This window comes from Euleptes europaea, chromosome 11 (assembly GCF_029931775.1).
Source record: "Euleptes europaea isolate rEulEur1 chromosome 11, rEulEur1.hap1, whole genome shotgun sequence".
NCBI classification, from domain to species: Eukaryota; Metazoa; Chordata; class Lepidosauria; order Squamata; family Sphaerodactylidae; genus Euleptes; species Euleptes europaea.
In genome coordinates, this window is record NC_079322.1 from 49734593 (window position 1) to 49754839 (window position 20247).

At 43.1% G+C, this 20247-nt stretch overlaps 2 protein-coding genes across 2 annotated transcripts in view; one reads left to right on the forward strand and one right to left on the reverse strand.

Annotated features, from left to right (window-relative positions):
* Positions 1-12191, reverse strand: part of UMAD1 (UBAP1-MVB12-associated (UMA) domain containing 1) — a 42248-nt gene extending 30057 nt beyond the window's left edge. The window contains exons 1-2 of the mRNA XM_056857822.1: positions 12145-12191; positions 5382-5463 (exon numbers count right to left, since the gene is read on the reverse strand). Of these exons, the coding sequence (XP_056713800.1) occupies positions 5382-5463 (82 nt within the window). The 5' untranslated portion in view covers positions 12145-12191. The remainder of the gene's footprint in view (positions 1-5381; positions 5464-12144) is intronic.
* Positions 12192-12439: 248 nt separating this feature from the next.
* On the forward strand, positions 12440-16542 carry RPA3 (replication protein A3). Its single transcript, XM_056857824.1, has 4 exons — positions 12440-12564; positions 14004-14078; positions 15356-15464; positions 16418-16542. Exons 1-4 carry the CDS (start codon positions 12466-12468, stop codon positions 16492-16494), a joined length of 360 nt encoding a protein of 119 aa, XP_056713802.1. The 5' UTR covers positions 12440-12465; the 3' UTR covers positions 16495-16542.
* The last annotated feature ends 3705 nt before the right edge of the window (positions 16543-20247 follow it).

Sequence of the window (20247 nt, forward strand, 5' to 3'; positions counted from 1 at the left end):
CACTAATTCATCTTTGTCACTGGATAAAGAGTTAACAGCGGAGGCCAGGAGAGATTTTTACCAACTTAGGCTAGTTCACCAGCTGCGGCCATCCCTAGAGAAGGCAGACTAGGCCACTGTAACAATGAGAACCCTAAGTAACTGTAGCTACATTACCAAGCACTTGCCTTTTATCATTTTGAGCGAAGTGGCTTCAATCTTGGGCAGAGGAAGCGCAACTCCTTCCCTACTGACCAGACCACCAGTTAAGATCTTCTCTGCAAGCTCTGCTCTGTTTACTTCCACTTGAGAAGGGGAACTGGGAGGCAAAAAAATACCCTGCCCTCCAATATAGGGGAAGGGGGGGGGAAGAACATTCTGTTTGCCTCACACAGGGTGAGGGCTGCTGGTTCTTGCCCGCTTCCCAGCTCCCACCCATCTACCTCCTACAGTGTGGGGGGCAGCTCCAAAGAGCGCCCCCTGAGCATTAGGCCATTGGGACTTTCCAGGTGGCCTTAACAGCCTATCTGTCCCCCGAGGTGAGGAAGGTAGTGACCAGGCACAGGGACCTTTTAAATGCCCTCCCTCTTAAGGCCAGTCTGATGCCTACCTTACTAGTCTTCAGACACTAGACCCCAAAATGGACATGGCTTTTAACTGAATGGTTCCATCTTTTTAGCTTGTCTATTTCCAGCCCGGCGATTTTTTTATTAGTATAGTTTTAGGCTGCTATATGGTGCTTTATAGTGAGTTTCTTATTGATAATTCTTATGTTGTTTTTTGTTATTCTATTGGGTTGGAACCAGACTAAATTGGCCACACACCCCACCTTATTCCTCAGGGTCCTCTATCCCTCAGGAACAGCTTGTTGTGGAGAACAGCGCGATGAAGATGGTAAAAGAGCCAACCCAGTAACATTTGTAATTTGCCTCTCCCAGCCAAAGTTACCCCCAGGCTCCTGACGAAGATGGCACTAATTACTTCCCATCAAGGGCTGGCATCAATATATCTAAAACCACATAGGATAGGATCCCACCAGCTTCCAGTTCACTGGAACCCCTATTCCATGTGGCTTTTTATTCATGTCTAACAGTACAGATTTTAAGGAAATCAAAGGGGGCTGCTAGAAGAAGTGGAAAGTTGGCAGAATCCAACCCTAATCTCTTTTATATCTAAAAACATATAATGGGTTAGATCCAGCAGTTCATTAGATGGCACTGACTGATGTAGAACTTTCCTGTGTCTCATTCTCCCCAGTCCTTTTCTGACTGCAGGAAAGCTGATTTCTAGGGTTCCAAGATTTGCAAGCACTAAGCCATACTATTTAGGGGCCTGTGCTGAGGAACTGCATTGACGGAAGAGAGCAATTTCACACCATTCCCCAACTGCAGTACAGCTCCCTTTAGCCCCATGGCTGAGAGTACAGCAACCCCAGAATCAGCTTTCTGAAGGTCAGAAAAGACTGTCGGGGAGTGGGGGGTGGGGAGGAACAAGGAAAGATCTGCAGTTCTTACATCCAAAGATTGCTGGAGCCAACCCTAAAGGTCTACCAACAGCTGAATTATATGTTATATTAGAGAGGGACATAGTTAACAAACTGTAAGATACAAATATTATAATCCAAATGTTCTTTCATACAGGCTACACTCACTGTATATACTGTATTGCAAGTTATTTGATATACTGAGACTATCAACAGAATTTCAAGGAACAGACAACTGTGTTTGCAAAGGGCAATGCCAAAATATAGACACAGCACTATTCAAAGTCTAGAGAAAGCAGCATTTAGCATATTCTACTCTTAAGAAATACACCTGCTTAAACAAAACAAAAAAATCGTTCAACTGTTCAACTGTTCTGTAACCTAATTCGTTTAATCTGCATACGAGAAGCTGACTGAGCTCATTCAGCCAAAACACAATTGTACTCTTAGTTAGCCTATGTATATTTTTCAACAGTATTAATACAACATAAGGCTGACACTCCTAGTTATCTGCATTGTTACATCCTGTTATTTATTTTTTCTTGTACGCTATGCAAATTTTGTCTTGTGTGTTATGCGACTCTTTACCCACCTTGTTTTTGAAGGAAATACAAACAGCAATTTTTATACTTATTAGTTGACTAAAAAAGACATTGCGTTTATGTAGCAGGTTGGCTTCTAAAATATGTATTCTACAAACCTGAAACCTGCAGTTGGGAAACTAGTTAGCCTAATAATTAACAGTGTATTCAGTTCAGCAGAAAAGCACATGAGCATGAAGGAAGATGCCATCTAATGATGTAAAAGCATACTGCACTTTGTTTTTGTATAAAACCAGTACCCAAGAGGATTACTTAGACTCTGCACTGAATGAAGGGGTAGCAATTATCTCCTTATGCGACTAGAAATCAGCGACACTGGAGAGGATTGTTTTTCTGGTCTCCCTCATCCATCTTGCCCACTGAACTCAAACTACAGTAATCTGACACATGGAGGGTTTTTTTTATCCTGATATTCACAAAATAGGCAAGAAAAAGAAAACCATATAAAAGCTCACTTCCAAGATTTAGCTATTATACAAAGAAGCCACAATACCTACCGTAGTCAGATTTTGAATAGGCTTTACATGGAATGGTTCATTGTGTATGATGTTCCATTAAATACACGAAAATACATGCACACATTGCAGGACATGTATATTTGCTGAGCAGAAGAGACTGTGCAGCATGTGGAAGTCAAAGAGAAGATATGCCCATGTCAAGGGAAAAGTCAGTTAATAAGAATCTCCAAGGAAACCACATGCTTATTTTCTACATCTTTACTTGCGGGGACAAGACCTAGCTTTCACTAAAAGACACTGACCCCATGACCTGAATCCAAAGAACTGTGAATGAGACAGAGTTTGAGGAAAGAACCTTTGCTATCTCCCTTTTCTGCTGCTCCTCTCCAAATCATCCCTTCTCTATTCTTGCATGAACAGAGCAAGAGCTGACAAAAGTTCAGGGAATATGCAATAGCAACCAGGTTACCTCTTAAGCAAGCTTTCCCAACCAGTTTTGAGTCCTGGTAAAGAAGGACTCTTTAACCACAGTTAAGGCAACACACCTGCTGTGACATCTAGCATGGCTTGCCAGGGGATTCTCCTGATTACACCAAGACCTTCCGCATCAGTGCTGGGTATTCCTGTAAGGATCCAGCACTGAAAGTAATAATCTATCATATTCTTAATCTGTTCTTCACAGAGACATCTTACTTTATGCTTTATCATATTCTAAAAAATACTAGGGGCTTTACAAAAATAATGTTGAAAATCTGCAAGCACTTAAAATTTCATAAACTCTCTGCATAATCAGGAAGATCTATATGAGAAGCTATGCCAAACATTGCAGCCAAGGTGTGGAGAATTGCCAGATAGAAGCAGCCTCCAGGAGGGATAAGGTGTCACACAGGCTAGCCCTCATTCAGTTTGCTAACTGATAAGGCAGAGTAATGTCACATTCAGAGCACTCCACAGGAAAAGAAGAGGGAGAGAAAACACTGTTAAAGCCAACGCTGACTCCTTTAGCAAACTAAAAATCCATAATGTACTAAAAATTATTACTCAGCTGCAGCTATCAAGCATAACTATATGAATAGCAGCTGGTACAGCTAAACACAGACAAGCCACAAATGAAAAAGCTAAACCCCCATTTAACTACATGGGGAATCAGTTTGTTTCCTGGTTCTCCTGCTAAGTGAGTAGTTCTTAAAAGTTTCAGCATTATCAGCTACAGCGTACCCAGTGGGATGCACATGAGAACACACCCTCCTGAGCGCACATACTCAGGTACTAGATGACTTTTACTGACAAACAACATGCAGCAAGAAATACTACTGTTTCATTCCCCAGGGACATATTGCAATAGATTCCATTTTCTCTCCAGAGGAAAACTCCACAGAGAGTTGGGACATGACGCAGCCCACAAACTCTCATGAGAAAGAGTTCTGAGAACTTGCTAACTTACTAGTTGACAAAGTCTAACATCCATGATTACTTAAGAAGAAGAAGAAGAAGAGTGTCATCCCTCAGGGAGATAATGTAATGGGCAAATTAGAGATGGAAACAATCAAGTAGTGGAATACTCCCTGTTTACTCTCCTGAGTCTGTGACTGAGTTGTCGTTCAGTGCAGATTCCGTACTATATCTAGACCTCAATCAAAACACAGAAAGGCATAATAGCCACAGTAATCCCTATGCAAATAGGGACAATGCAATAGATAGCAAGAACGTCGCGTCACAACCCATTTGGACTGAATAGCAGACTGGGGGGGTTTACTCCCAGAAAATGCTATTTCATAATCAAGTCATGTTTAAAAAATGAACCCTTTTAAAACATCGATGGTATCTGGCCATATAGAACATTACAGTTCTCAATCTGTAATAACTACAGAGGTAGGAACATGGCCAAGTACTTTGTCGTATTTTTCAATTTTATTATATGAAACAAATAAAATAGTATATATAACTAACATACACTTCCATTGGTCATCTATTCAGAAGCAAAAATTTACCTAAGTAAATAACTCTAATGAATTCTTAAAATATCAGGAACAAAAAAAAAAAACCCACTCGTCTTTTATATTTCAGTTTTGTCCTTTCTTCTTAAATGTGTCACAATGCCAGGAAAAGCCTAAATCCTTGCCACATGTGAAGATGGGCCACAGATTGCATGCCTATACAAAATCAAGTATTCGGTTACACGTTATTGGAGTTCACTGGGTGACCTTGGGCAAGTCACTCCTTTCCAGCCTGAACTACCTCGAAGGGTTGCTGTGACGATAAAAAGGAAGAGGGGAGAATCATGTACACCATTCTGAGCTACTTAGAAAAAGGGTGAGACAAAAAATGTAACAAGATAGTTATGGCTATTGTAAGTGACCCAGGGTAAGCTCCTGAGTGGCAGCAAGGAAGTCAATATAGGGGGTTACCGCACTTGTATTCCCAGCAATGTATTAAGAGTTTGAAAACGTTATAAAAATACCGTTCGCAAGTTCTATGTATTCCCACCAATGTATTAAGAGTTTGAAAACGTTATAAAAAACACTTTGTTTGGCCCCTTTAGCTGTGAAGACGTCTTCTAACCATTTGTAAGCCGTGGTATCCAAAAACCCTTTTAAACCGATGTTTTTTACAACATTTTCAAACTCTTAATACATCGCTGGGAATACAAAGTGCGGTAACCCCCATTGTTATGCCAAAGCTGATCATTTCTATTTCCAGCCCATATTTCCAAACAAATCTTTGAATCATTATTAAATGTTTGCACTTACTTTTCAACCCAAAATGTCTTCCAAAATTATATTCTGGATATTTCACAAGGTTCATGTCCACGTGAAATATCCAGAAAATCATGTTTCTTTTTATCTTACAGTCACTTACCCAGAAGAACAAATCCATCTGCTTCTTTTTCTGTCACTGGTATCTTCTTAGTATCCTGGCTTTTTCGGAAGAAGCTGAACATCTTTTTAAAAGAAAAGTTTAGGACAGTGGTCAGTAACCTTTTAAAATTAAACAGCCAAACCATGTAAAAATTCAAAACAAAATATCAAAAAAGTACCGGTATAGGAAAGGCTTTTTGCATAAGAGAAAATGTACAACTTAACTTTGCTGATGATAGACATGTTGGTTAATGGTTGTTGCAAGTCATTTATTAGGAAGAAGCATGCACAAGATTTCACAGTAAGTAATATACCCCGTGCAATTGATTTAATGCCCTGGCATTGAAATCTGCATATGGATTACTGGCAACTATTCATTTCGATCATTTCCCTTTTTGTAAAGCAGCTGTAAGAAGCCCTTTAGAGCCATAAAAATTGAAAAAGTCCTCAGACTTTCATGCTATACATTTTGAGTGTGAAAACCCCTAACTTAAAATGCATTCCACTCATTCTAAAGTGGTAAACATTATGAGCCCCCATGCACCCCTAAATTCCCAATTTTTCCATTAGAAAAACTGAGAAAGTCCCCACTCTTCCATGTCATACATCTGTGATGAGTGAAATGCTTTTTAAGACAAGATTTTTCTCACACAAATATGGAAAATATTCCCTAGGTAGGTTTTTCTTTCAGTGTCCCTCCAAATTCCTTAATTTATCTATTGGAAAAATTGAAAAAGACCTCAGACTGTTTCATACTATACATTTTAAATGTGAAAAACAATGCCTTGAGAAGCATTTCACTCATTCTAAAAAAGAACATATTTCATGGTATGATATAGTATGACTAGCATCTGGAAGACCCAGGTTCAAATCCCTACTAGTTCCATGGAAGCTCACTGGATGACCTTGGGCCAGTCAGACTCTCTCAGCCTAACCTACCACACAGGGTTGTTGTAAGAACAACATAGAGTACAACAGAATGACGGAAGTCACTTTGGGTCCCCAGGGGGCAGAAATGTGGGTATAATTGAATTAAATAAATAAATTTTCAATGTTCCCCTGAAAATTTCCAGTGGAAAAACAGGAAAAAGTCCTCAGAAAAAAAGCAACCCAATTACATCTCATTAATTTTATGCATAACCCCCAAAACACAACCAATCCCCTCCTGCCCCCCAAACAAAAGAATCATCAGCAAAATCACACAGCTGGTTTTGTGGTTTTCTTCAAATGGAATCTGTACCACTTCCATACAAATGCAGAATTAGACACAAAACATGAAGGCAGAAATTTATTTTCTCCTTCTCAGAAACAAACTGAATTTTCATTATGACATCTTTAAGGCAACGTGCACACCCTTGCCCATATTAATAAAATAGCCTGAATGTAGATTAATTGGGAAGGAGGGGAGAATCAAGCAACATAGGAGAAAGACTCTGTAAATGGGGCAGGTACAACCATCCACCTCTATCCATGCCTCCCAAATCCCACAGAGATTAGCAGCAGATGATTCCTACTATCTGAGGGCAGAGCACTGGTGCCAGGCATTGTGTATTGGGGGGGGGGAATTATTGGATTGCTCCCTCACTGATACCACATCTGTGCTCAAATCTATCTTGTCTCCAAAACAAGTTGCTAAGACTCTGATTTGGAAGAAACCAACAACTCTATTGGTTACTCTATGCTGATTCAAATCAATCACCTCACTCTCCTTAATGCTAAGATTTAAGAGGAAAGAGAGTTTCAACTGTAGAAAATATACTGCTGCATTTTCTTTCTGTTAGGCTGATGATGCCATGCTCTGGTGTTTGTTCTGGGGACAAAGTCCAGGTGTGATGTCACAGACCCGCATCTTTTGGCAGCTGCCAAAGCTCTGGGAGGGCCCATAGTCAAACCCTGACCCACCCCATCCAGGAAACTGGGCTCTTCTCCGTCTCTTGGTGTATGTAGTGGCAGCACTTCGAGGTTCCTCTTCTCCTTTAACTCCTCTGCTGGAGAGCTACTGGCCAGTGGCAACTGCTTGTTGCTGTCTGTCCAACAACATGAGCAGCCATGGCAACTTGGAAGCACTACCCTAAGGAAAACAGCTAGGTAATAGGTGAGCAAGAGAGCAGCAGTTACTCCTAGAGGTCACTGTTTGCACTTGGTGGGTGAACAACTAAGCAGCAACAGCAGCTTTCTTGCCCCTGGGGGCAGTAGCTACTTCCCCTTTAGGAAGGCTCTCTTCTCCTTTTGCTGGTGGCCAGAAGAGAAATGATGGGCAAGCTAGCAGTGACAACTAGTAGTAGCTCAGTTCTAGCCTCATTCATTCACTACACCTTAGGGCCGTGTTGGCGAACCTATGGCACGCGTGCCATTTCCGGCACACGTAGTCCTCTCTGCCGGCACGCGCGGGTGAGCTCCAAAAGGCCTCCCGGGTTGTCTGTGCCCCTCCCTCTCTCAGCTGAGCTCCCCCCGATCATGCGTGCATCAGCGCGTCAGCTTCCTGCCTCGCACGCGGCTGGCTTCTTCCTCTTCTCCCCCTCTTGCCCCACAACAGCTGACAGGCGGTGGGGAGGCCAGCAGCAACGAGGCCGGGCCTCCTCCTCCAGCAGCAGCTCCTCCTTGCCGCCTTCCTCCCCCTCCTCCCCCTCAGGCGGCTCCCAAAAGTCCAGCTCCAGGCTGCTGCCGCCATCGTCCTCCTCAGGTGCCTCTCCCCTTGCCGTTTTCACCCACCGCCTCCTCCTTCTCAGGGCGCTCGCGGAGGGCCAGGCGGCCCCTCAACAGTTGCGCGTCCGCCAGAGAAAGGCCTGCCGTCTCCCCCCTCTCCCCCGCTCTCGCTCATCCCTGACTCCTGCGCTAAGCTTGTGGGGTAGCCGGAGTCACCTGCGAGTCCTCCGGCTTGGGCGTGGCTGCGTGGCCTCTGCCTTCTCCCTCCCCACCCCCTAAGGTCGCCTGCAGGCTGGCGGGGTCGCGAGTGTTGGCGCGCTCGCCCTCACTCTTGCCGCCCCCTTCTCCCCTGCCCCCGACAGCCAGATGGGAGGTGCCCGATGCCGCCGTGCCAGGGCTGCCTGCCCGATGGCCAGCTGGGAGGCACCCGATGCCGCCGCGCCGGGGCCCAACGTGTCCGCCGTCCCGCACCGTCACCTCGCCACCTCCCCAGAGCTGCTGGTAAGGGGGGGGGGGAGAACTTTGGGTGTGCGCCCTGGAGCAAGTCCTGGGTGGGGCTTGAAGCCCGACCCAGGACACTTTCTTTCTTCCTTCCTTCCATCCTTCCTTTTATCCTTTCTTCCCCAGTTCCTTCCTTCTCTTTCCTTTCCCAGTTCCTTCCTGCCTTCCTTTCTTTCTTCCTTTCTTTCTCCGTCCCTCCCCCCTTTCTTTCTTTCTTCCTGCCCCAGTTCCTTCATTCTCTTTCCTTTCCCAGTTCCTTCCTTTCTCCCTCCCACTTCCCTTCCTCTACTAGGGCTGCCAACCTCCAGGTGGTGGCTGGAGACCTGGCAACCCTAGCAATAAAGTCGAGTGGCTGAGCAGAAGGCGAGTCCTGGAGAGATGCATGCCAAATACAAACAACTTTTTATTGAAAGGTAAAAGTTTGCATCATTGAAAGCTCTGTTATTGTGTTTTTCTTTTAACGCAAAATATGTGAATGTATGAGTTGTTTTTTTCTAAACTAAAACCTCAGTATTCAGGTTAAATTGCCGTATTGGCACTTGGCGATAAATAAGTGGGTTTTGGGTTGCAGTTTGGGCACTCGGTCTCTAAAAGGCTCGCCATCACTGCCTTAGGGGAAACTAGCTCCAGCACTCCCCCTCCTGTTATCTACAAGATGATGCTAATAGTGACAAACATTAGAGGGTTTCTATAAGGAGTACTGCAATCATGTAAATAAAGTACAGTGAAACCTTAAAATACTAAATAAATCATTGGTCACGTTATTCACTGAGTATACATGTAGCATGCACCCACTGGAACGCCAAACCCAACTGCAGTGTGCCTGCATGCCTAAATGCACTCATTAATTACTTGTTACTGCATGCATGTTACTCAGAAGTTCTGCCCGTGTAGAATCAAATAACATATGAAGCAGCAGCCCTCTGTGTCTTACTAAATTCTCCCCGGGGGGAGAACAGGTTCTGTTTCTTTTTATAACAAGATTTTTTCCCCAGGACTGCTTCATCACAAACAGAAGCTTACAATGTAGAGAGATCTTTGTCCCTCTTAAATAGCTGATACCATCTAGTTTCCATTTAGCAGTACCTGGCTACATCAATATCCTTTCAGTTAATAAACATCTGTAACTGAGAAACTGGACTCACATGATTCAGAGCAACAGTATAGCAGGGAAGGGATGAGAAGAAGGCAGTACGGAGGAATACAGAGGACAGAAAAAAAGGACATGGAATGACAGGGTTTGAAAAAGACTGCAACCCAGGCAGTGGAAAGGAAATCTGGCCCTAATTATTGTCTTGACCATTTCTATTTTTTGTTAAAACCACTTGCCTTGACCAAGTAGCAAATAAGAACAGCTGGTAGTGATCAAGCAAGAGAAATATACAAAAAAAATGGTCCCCTCTCTCCTTCTAGAATACAAATCACTAGTATTGACAGATACTGCAAATATGTATGATCAAGATACAGCAAAAAAAAAAGCTTTTAAGTTTTATAAATGTGCTTGAACAGATATTATAGACAATTAACAGACTGTGGAAATATCAGACCACAAACCTTTATTCTCAAGCCAAAAAGTATCCAGTATAAGTGGAAATACAAATCCTGCAAGTGCTTAAAAACATTTTCTAGCCAAACACTGAATAATTAAAAGGTAAAGGTAAAGGTCCCCTGTGCAAGCACCAGGTCATTCCTGACCCATGGGGTGACGTCACATCCCGACGTTTCCAAGGCAGACTTTGTTTGCGGGGTGGTTTGCCAGTGCCTTCCCCAGTCATCTTCCCTTTACCCCCAGCAAGCTGGGTACTCATTTCACCGACCTCGGAAGGATGGAAGGCTGAGTCGACCTTGAGCCGGCTACCTGAAACCAACTTCCGTTGGGATCGAACTCAGGTCGTGAGCAGAGCTTTTGAATGCAGTACTGCAGCTTAACACTCTGCGCCACGGGGCTCCTGAATAATAATTACTTGGCAGTAAGTCCCACTGTTTTCAATGCTGTTTGCTTCCATGTAAGATTAGCATCACAGTACCAGAGAGCCAAACTAACCGAGGACATAGAGAACGCAATGCTTAGGTTTCAAATAACTTTGCATTTGTTGTTCCACACCTAATTGAAGTGGGAACATGTAGGTGTTACAATTTTCTGAGCATTGGGGGGGGGGAATCCCATCTTGTGGTTGTTCTATTCATGGAAAGCAGCTCTAGCAAATCAATTACCCACCTTAACTGGGTACACTTTTATCTGCACTGTGGGCTCTTACATGTAACTGCGCAGACAGCTAATACCAACTAATTGTTTACACAAGTAGCATAAAATCTGATGTAGGGCCACATTCATGACTCTAGCAATTACATACATGATTAGAAAAAAATCACAAGATTTTTTCTTCCTATTTGGGGCAGAAGCTGCTATTGTTTTCGCAGTCTCGTTTTGTTACATTTATTTATATGCTAAATGCCCCACAAGAAAGCTTTCAAAACGTAATGTCAGGTTCAATCACATGTTTATTAGGAAACACACTCTGCTGAGTTACACAGGATTTGTGTGTGCGAGTGCCATCAAGTCGCTTCTGACTTATGGCGACCCTATGAATTAATGTCCTCCAAAACATCATACGGTTAAGAGCTCAGATCTTGCAAACTGAGGGCCGGGGCTTTCTTGATGGAGTCAATCCATCTCACGTTGGGTCTTCCTCTTCCATATAAATAAGACTATGATCACAGTAGCTAGGCCTTACGTCAAGGCATTTCAACACAGTCCAGGCTACAACTAACCCTGCTTAAAAATCTGAACTAAGATGTGTTAAGGCCCCCCAAAATTAAAAAAGGGATATTATGTCACATGTAGGGTAATTAATACATGCCTAAGAAAAAAAAGAGCCCTGACCTGGATGGCCCAGGCTAGCCTGACCTCTTCAGATCTCAGAAGCTAAGCAGGGTCAGTCCTGGTTAGCAATTAGATGGGAGACCACCAAGGAAGTCCAGGGTTGCTATGCAGAGGAAGGCACTGGCAAACCACCTCTGTTAGTCTCTTGCCATGAAAACCCTAAAAGGGGTCGCCATAAGTCGGCTGCGACTTGACGGCACTTTACACGCACAAGAAAAAAAAGAGCCCGGTGGCGCAGAGAGGTAAGCTGCAGGACTGCAGTCCAAGCTCTGCTCACAACCTGAGTTTGATCCCAACGGGAGTCGGTTCCAGGTAAACGGCTCAAGGTTGACTCAGCCTTCCGAGGTTGGTAAAATGAGTATCCAGCTGGCTGGGGGGGTAAAGTGTAGACGACTGGGGAAGGCCATGGCAAAACCACCCCGTTAACATTGTGATGTGACGTCACCCCACGGGTTAGTAATGACCCGGTGCTTGCACAGGGGACTGCCTTCCCCTTTAAGAAAAAAGACCCCGCCCCTCGGCCAGCAAGGCATGCTGTCAACTGCCTCATAACCCCTTCAAAACAGAGGACGCGCATGCGCACACTCCCAGCTTTTTGCTCAACCGTTAACGGTTTCAGTCTCCAAACCCCTAAAGCGAGGCGTCTCATACAGTTCCTGAGTGCGAAGCCTGTTTCCGATTTTCACCACAGTGGAACCCGGTTTAATTCTCCTCCGTATTCCCATATACCTACCTTCAACTGCCGCTTTCTTCCCCTCACAATCTTCACTTCCCGGTTCACAATAGACGTATCCGGAGGACTGAACTAAAGTAACCTTGGAGACGCAAGAGCTAGCGCGCGGGCATGCGCAAGAGCGCCTCGGTCTTCCCTCTCCGGAAATGACGTTGCCTGCTAACGGCTGCCGCAAAGGCTCGGCGACGCTTCGGCAGGAAGCGTCGGCGTTGTACGCGTCTCCGTTGCCGTGGTAACTCGCCGGAGGTCTCGTCGAGAGCGGAAGTGGAGGTTTCCCGCCCATGTTGGTCTGAGTGAAGCGCTGGGACTTTGACTCTGGGCATGGCGGACGTTTTCGAAGGGCCTCGGCCTCGCATAGCCACAAGTCACCTGGCGCAGCACATCGGGAAGCCCGTCTGTTTTGTGGGGCGTGTGGAAAAGGCAAGGTTTCTTTTCTTCTTGACTGTCAGCGCTGCTGAGGAAGGCCTCGGCTCGGCCCACGAAATAATCCCCTCCCTGCGCTGTGTGTGTGTGTGCGCGCGTTAAGGGCCGCCAAGTCGCTTCCGACTCATGGCGACCCTATGAATGAAAGTCCTCCAAAATGTCCTGTCTTTGACAGCCTTGTTCAGATCTTGCAAATTGAAGGCTGTGGCTTCCTTTATTGAGTCCATCCATCTCTCGTTGGGTCTTCCTCTTTTCCTGCTGCCCTCAACTTTTCCTAGCATGACTGTCTTTTCTGCGCTTTAGCTGTCCCTATATTACAGGGATCTACCCTGTTTTCAGATCTTTGCCTGTGGTGTACCAATGCTTCTTTTTTTGCCTTGAGAAAACCTGCTAAACTTGTGTGGTCTGCTGAAGTTTTCGCTGCTTGGGTTCTTTCCTCGGGGTTTCTAGGAATTGCGTTTCTGGTAGGCTCAGATGTACTCAGAAGTCAGTCACACTGCAATTGACAGGGGTCTGTAGCTCAGTGGCAGAGCATCTGCGTGGCATGCAGAAGTCCTAGCCCAGGTTCAATCCCCGGCATCTCCAATTAAAGGGACTAGGCAGATAGGTGACGTGAAAGACCTCAGCCTGAGACCCTGGAGAGCTGCTGCTGGTCTGAGTAGACAATACTGATTTTGATGGACCAAGGGTCTGATTTCAGTATAAGGCAGCTTCATGCTTTCATGTGACTGAACTTTTTCTTAGATAAGTGTGAAGGGCTGTGTTGAGTGAGCATGCATAGATCTAAGAACAAACTATCCAGCCTGATGAAATGTTTTGGAGAAATTGAAAGCCTGCACACTGTTTTGTGTCATTTTGGTCCTAATGAAAGACATTATGTGAGGTTTGTTTATGGATTTTGCTTTCGACCTGCAGCCTGTTTATGTATAGACTTGAAGCTGTACTCAGCTTGCTGCCTCATATGAGGCTTGGCTCTCTTTTCAATTGCTCATAGGGCTGTAAGGCAATTCTGAAAGATAACCAGATTTTAAAACTAAAGATCTTTGGGAATCATGTTCAGTAGATTGGTGCAGAGTAAATGAATGCTCTATTATGTGAAGTTTCTGTTATGTTAAATTTTATTGTGCCTCTTCTCTGAGGAGCTCAAAGGAGTGTATGTGGTTCTCTTCTTTTACATTTACCCTTATAACCCAACATGTCTGGTAATTGGTAGAAGCATTTAAAGTTAATGATCTGGTGTCAGTTGCTCATAGTTATAGTCAAATATGGTTACTTCATCAACCATATGGTTACTTGATGTTACTTTATTAAAGCAACTGGGTGTTATTTTGCAAGACAGGCATTCATATAACCAATAATGCTACTGTTGTTGATATTGACTGTTCTCTGTAAGAGTAAAAGGTTTTTGAAAATGATATGCATTTACATCTTTGTAGATCCACCCATCCGGGAAACTTTTCTTTCTGTCAGATGGAGATGGAAAAACTGCAACTATTGAGCTGAATGACCCTGTAAGTAAGAGCATCTTTTGGAAGGCCTTTTGGGTTTGGTTGGTATCCACTTTTTTGGGTGGCATTAATTCTAGAAAGGGGTGACCCAGTACATCAGCAGAACAGCTTATGAGAGACAGTTTTGAGGTTTAAACTTCCTTCCAGACAAGCTCCTTCCGTCCTACTGAAGCACAATAGCAAGCATCAGCACCACTACATTAGTGATTGTCCCAGGAAAGGGACATGTACACCCTACATCTCATCCAAATCCAGCAATAATTTTCCACTAATGGAAAACACTCCCATCAACAAATCTTATTTTCCTTTGTCCTTCCCTGTGCTGCGGCCTTCTTTGAGCCATGAAAGGCTGTTCCTAGTGATAGGAGGCCCTCAGGAACAGTATGAGGGGTGACTAGGTGGAAATAAGCTTCCATTACCAGACAATGACCTGTGCCAGCTCTTCTGCAAGAAGAAGAGGGATGAAGGAGAATCTAATTCCCCTCCTTGATGCAACCCCATTTATATGGGTTTTTGTTGTTGTTTAGCCCATGTCAGTTGTTTGATCCCCATCATAGCCTTTTCAGGAGTTGAAAGAGCTTCTTGCATCAGTAGAAAAGAGACAGGATCCAACCCATTACCTATACTTCTTTATTGTAGCATTGTTTTATCACTGTATATAGTCCATCAGTATATATGATGCTTTGCAGAGCTACATGAGCAACATTTATTTAGATGTCCCATAGAGAAATCTCTGGCCTAAGAAGTGCACTTTAGAAATGCAGAGGAGGATAGTGGGTGGAAAGAGGTAAATGTATCAGTCAGCCAGATGCACCATGGGAAAGATTGGGTTTCAGGTAGAGTTTGAAGGAAGAGAATGAAAGCGGAATGTAGATGATGTGTGAGGGTGTTCCAGATATAGAGCAACAAAGGAGAATGGGTTGGAACCTTTTCTATGCTACTTCACAAATGCAGCTTGTCCTGTCATTAATTTTTTTCCTTATGGCATATACAAAAGATGAAATCTATTTTAATTAGCTTGAAAAAATCTTTTAAAGTTAATTAGGTGATAATGATTATAAAGCAAGATCTTGCACCTCTTCCTTTGTACGTGCAAGAAATTTTGCAGGAGTTTGTAAAATGCATTTATATAGTACCCGCCTGGTATGGTTGAGCAAAAGTGGACTACAACCTTACCAAAAACTGCAAAGAAAGGAAAAAAATTGAAGGTGCTTGTTTACTTAATGGTCTGCAAGTTTCCTAATATTCTGAAACAGTATCTTGTTTATATGGTTTGGTAGCTAGATGAAGAGATCTCAGGAGTCATTGAAGTAGTGGGAAGAGTTACAAATCAAGCAAACATCATGTGTGCGTCATATACCCAATTCAGAGAGGATAAAAGCATGTTTGGTAGGTAAATTACATTCTTCTGAATTGTTAACTGTACCTTATTCATGGTTACCATATTTTTGATTGCGTTCGCAGCCCTGTAGAGAATTGATTTCATACACTTACCTTGAAGCCTCTTACATTGAAGGCCAACTTTTACATAATATTTTCCTCCATGCAAGTGTGTCTTGGAATGAATCCTGTAAAAGCAAATGCTTAAAAAACATGTCAAAACTGAAAATCCATGTGATTTTCATTTTCAGTATAATGTTTTCCGCATGCTTCTATTCTTTGTCACGTCAATAGCAGAAATAATTTACTGATAAATTTGTATAGCTGTTTTCAGAGGGCAAGCCTGCGTCATAGTTTATCATCTCAAAAGAATTCATCTCTGCACTTGCTTATCCAAATCGGGGCTTGGATCCTACCTGGGGTGATGGTGGTGGGTTTCCCTCCTCCTGCAATAAACCTATGACCACCACCTCAACCCCCTCAGGTGTTTCTGGGGATCTCCAGTTCTCCAGAAGCAGCTGGAGGGGGAATATTAGACTGCAGCAGGAGGGAGAAGATGGGGAAATCACATTCCACAGGCAGAAATCTTCTCTACTTGTGGAAATTTTAGTTGGGACACAAACCTAAATGATTCTGCTTATGTACAAATTTGTGATAGGCTCAAAAGGCATCTACTGTTTCATCTGATTTTTACCTATCAAAGGGAGAACTGTGAGGACAGCTTGCAAAAGTAGTAAGCTCTTAGTCATTTGTGGGGTTTGGCAGTTAATTCCTGCTAATCCAAACGTAACCATATGTATAAAAACAACCTTTTGAAATATTTTAGTTAACTACTTGCAGTATCTAATTGATATTTTTTTAAAAGAATGAAATATAAAGTGTAACTAATATGAATCAATATTGTCTAGTATATTTTTATCTGCACTAGTAAATTTACTTCTTTTCTCCACCTTTCCCCCCAGATCTTCCACTATATAACGAAGCTCTGAAAATTATCCATGAATTTTCTGAGTACTACCCTTTTGGGGCTGAAGCATGACTGATGCTTTTTCTTACAGCTTTAGAGTGGACAATTCTGTGATATTTACTATTCAAATCTGTGGGAAATACATTTGCTTAAAATGTTTTTGGAGCTGTCTGGTATGCCAGTGATGCAGTACAGAAACTGTTGGATTTGGATCCTTACCAATGAATCTAAATAGAAGTTTAATTTTGGAGAAAACCTGTTTGTAGTGAAAAGCAATATTTCTTGATAAATAAGCATTTGACTATTTTTAATAGACTAACGTTCAGGTATAGTGGGCGTGGGATAAATATATACAAAAATACCTGTTAATTTTATTTGTCCAAATTTTCTTGTCATTCTTTAGGTGACCTTGTATATATTAAAGATGCCAGGAAAAAAATATTCCCTCTTAACAGCTAATATGATTCAGCTGATGTCATGAAAGCGCCCCCCCCCCCACAAGTTTAGGGTTTCTGTTTACTTTGGGCATGAGTGGGGAGGGGAAGGAGAGGCAACCCCCTGGCTATGCAGAAAATGTTAGCTTGTACATTAAAAAATTCTCAAACTATCTGAGTCTGTTCAGTTTCTCCAGAATGTTGAGTCAGTTTAATGGAGGGTGGGGAAAACCTGGAGGGAAGGGGGTTCTTTTCTACTCCCTCATGGGCACTAGCTTGTTTGTTATACATTGAGTTTCTTGGTTGAGTGCCTAGCAAGTAGTGTAGCCATCCACAGGTAACATAAGGAGTTCTGCATACTAACTACCCAGGTAAGCAGAAACATTACTGTTATGTGGAAAAGCTCACCCATTACTTCATAGACTGCTGCGGTACAGGATTAGGTAAGCAGGAAGCAACTCCTCAATCCGTAGTCTTTCACTGTGGAGAATCCCAGTTGTTGCCTCATCCTGTGATTTCTATGTCAGACTTCAGTTTACCGTGTGCTCTGAATGACTTATCACAGTTTCATTGACGAATATATTGGGTTCTCTCTGTGACTGTGAGAATATTTGAAATTGCCAAGCATCTCCAAGGCTGGAAACAGCAACAATTTTTTTTAAACAGAGTACAAACAAAACCTCTGTTTTAGAGGACGTTTGGCAACATTTTGTTTTACATATTTGTTCCCAGTTATAAAATCTTGGTAAAGTTAGCAGTGTTCTTGTGGCAGGTGGGAGAGATTGTGGCTTATGATTTATTCAGAGATTCAAGAAACTCTTTCAGTGAGCAACTTACTCTCTAAAACACAGCTCTTTCAGAAGCCCTCCCCCAGGTGACCCAGAAAACAGCAAACTGCTCTACCTCTGACATTTTTAAAATAGCTCGCCTGAGTCACTGCCTATTCTTCATAATAGAACAGTAATAAGAGATGGGTAAAGTAAGAATTGTCACAACTCGCTTAGCATGCTAGGTAGTGAATCAGAAGGAGTTGGCTGATGTTGGAGTTGTTGAAAATATCTTTGTGTTGAAAAGTTAGGATTACTGCAAAAGCGAAGAACTGTTTTTTAACGTCTTACTAAATTTTTCATCTTTTAGTTGATGTTACATAATTCAGGCTTGGCTGCAGTTGCAGCATACTATAAAATATGGTACAAGTGGTTTCTTCCTGGATCATGAACAGCACAGGGGAGCTATATGAACAATCTGAATTGGTGATCTTGATCAAAACAAGAAGTTTGGGTATTTTGTTTAGTTGTTTTTACAATTTATAGAAAGTAGGAGTAAGCGCCAGAGTGGTTTAAAATCCTCAGAATATGTTGCAAAAAAATAGTTCTAACTAAATGTTACCCAATTGAACATAAACTAGAGTTGATGCATATACAGTGCAGCTTGTAAAGACTGATTGGAAGCAAGGATCATGACTTGCAAAAAAGATCCCATCTGCCTTGCCAGCATTTCCTTCTGTCATAGAATAAGAGTTGGAAGGGACTACCAGGGTTGTCTAGTCCAACCCCCTTCACAATGCAGGAAATTCACAACTACCTCCCCCACACACCTCCAGTGACCCCTACTCCACGCCCCGAAGATGGCCAAGATGCCCTCCCTCTCATGATCTGCCTAAGGTCATAGAGTCAGCATTGCTGACAGATGGCTAACAAGCTTCTGCTTAAAAACCTCCAGGGAAGGAGTACTTACCACTTCCTGAGGAAGCCTGTTCTACTGAGGAACCACTCTGTTAGAAAATCCTTCCTGTCTTCTCAACAGCTCCTTTTGTCCACGGCAGCTTCCTCCTCCTAAGAGGCCAGTTTTCTAGCAAAGAGGGTAGGCCAGTGCAAGGGGCAAAGAGTTGGGAGGAGATGGTAGGCCATTATCTTCACACAGAAGAAATGGCCACATGGGAGAAGGTCCACACAGGGGCCTTCTTGGTATTCCCTCCTTATGGTGGCAACAACCTGGAGGGGAAAAATGTCCAACACCTTTGTTATTTACCAGGTCATATTGGGAGAGCCAGTGTGGGTAGTGGTTAAGAGTGGCTGACTCTAATCTGGAGAACTGGGTTCAGTTCCCCACTCCTCCACATAAAGCCTGCTGGGTGACCCTGGGCCAGTCAGTTCTCTCAGAACTCTCAGCCCACGCAGAGGCAGGCAGTGGCAAACCACTTCCAAATGTCTCTTGCTTTGAAAGCCCTGTGGAGTTGCCATAAGTCAGCTGTGGCTTGACAGCACACACACATAATGTTGCTTACCTACCATTCCTTGGACTGCCCCTTTCCCCACATTAAGCTTTTCTTAAAGGAGAAAGACATGTAAAATCCAGTCCAAAAGTACTATGGGAGAGTCTATACATGAATCACCATTTGATGATTTATGTATACTATTTCCCAAAAGTTGTTGAAACCAGATCTTAGGCGCTTAAAACAGAAGATGTGATCTTAAGGGCTCTTGGCCTGTGACTTGCAGACTAGCCCTGAGTGAGTTGATCCAGTGGATCAGTGGAGTTGACCCAGTGGGCATCAGCCCACGGGTTGGACTGTACACAGTTTTGTCTACATTGTATTTGGTGTATCCTTATAAGTTGTCCCAATAGGCACAAAAGTGGGACAGAAATATATAAATAGTACATATCCTCCAAAGACATAGGCTATTGAGTGCATTGATGCAAAGGAATCCCACAAGAACCGGGTTGTCTTTATTTACTAGCCTTTAAAAGAGTCATAAAATACAGTTATTTTACAAAAATACTGCTTCTAGACTTCCAGGTTAGTAATAACCCATACCTATGCATTTAAAAAATCTTATGGATAGGAAGAAGACATTAATATGCATGCTCTTTTAATACTTCATACAAATGGCAAACAAAATTCAAATTTACAAATTGTTCTTATAATAGTTTAAATTCTAGATTGTTAAAGCAAATGCACATTTTTTGTCAACGTTACAAAAAGATCCGAGTAACAGCCTAGGTATTGTGATGCATACCTCAGTACAGATTCCATAACAAAAAAGCAGTTCTGATTGGAAGTGGCCTTTGAAAGAGGCAATACAATAAAGCCCTGCACAACTATGTACATAGACATAAAGGTTTTCAGTGGAGGATTCATTTTTTCCCTTTTCAGTGCTGTGTGTACAAATACGGTGGCCTGGTTTCAAAGTGCCCAATGTGCAAAAAGAAAGACATATCTGTTCATGAACTGCTTTCTGGTTTCCCCCCCTCCCCAGCTGAGCTGCCCACACTTCTAAGAAATCTCCCAACCCTCCCCCCCCCCCCGGGAGAGGGGTGGGGTGCAAGGGACTGCATTGGGTAAGGGGGCAGGTCCTCCTCTGGTAATGCATGGACCATGGACCCCCAC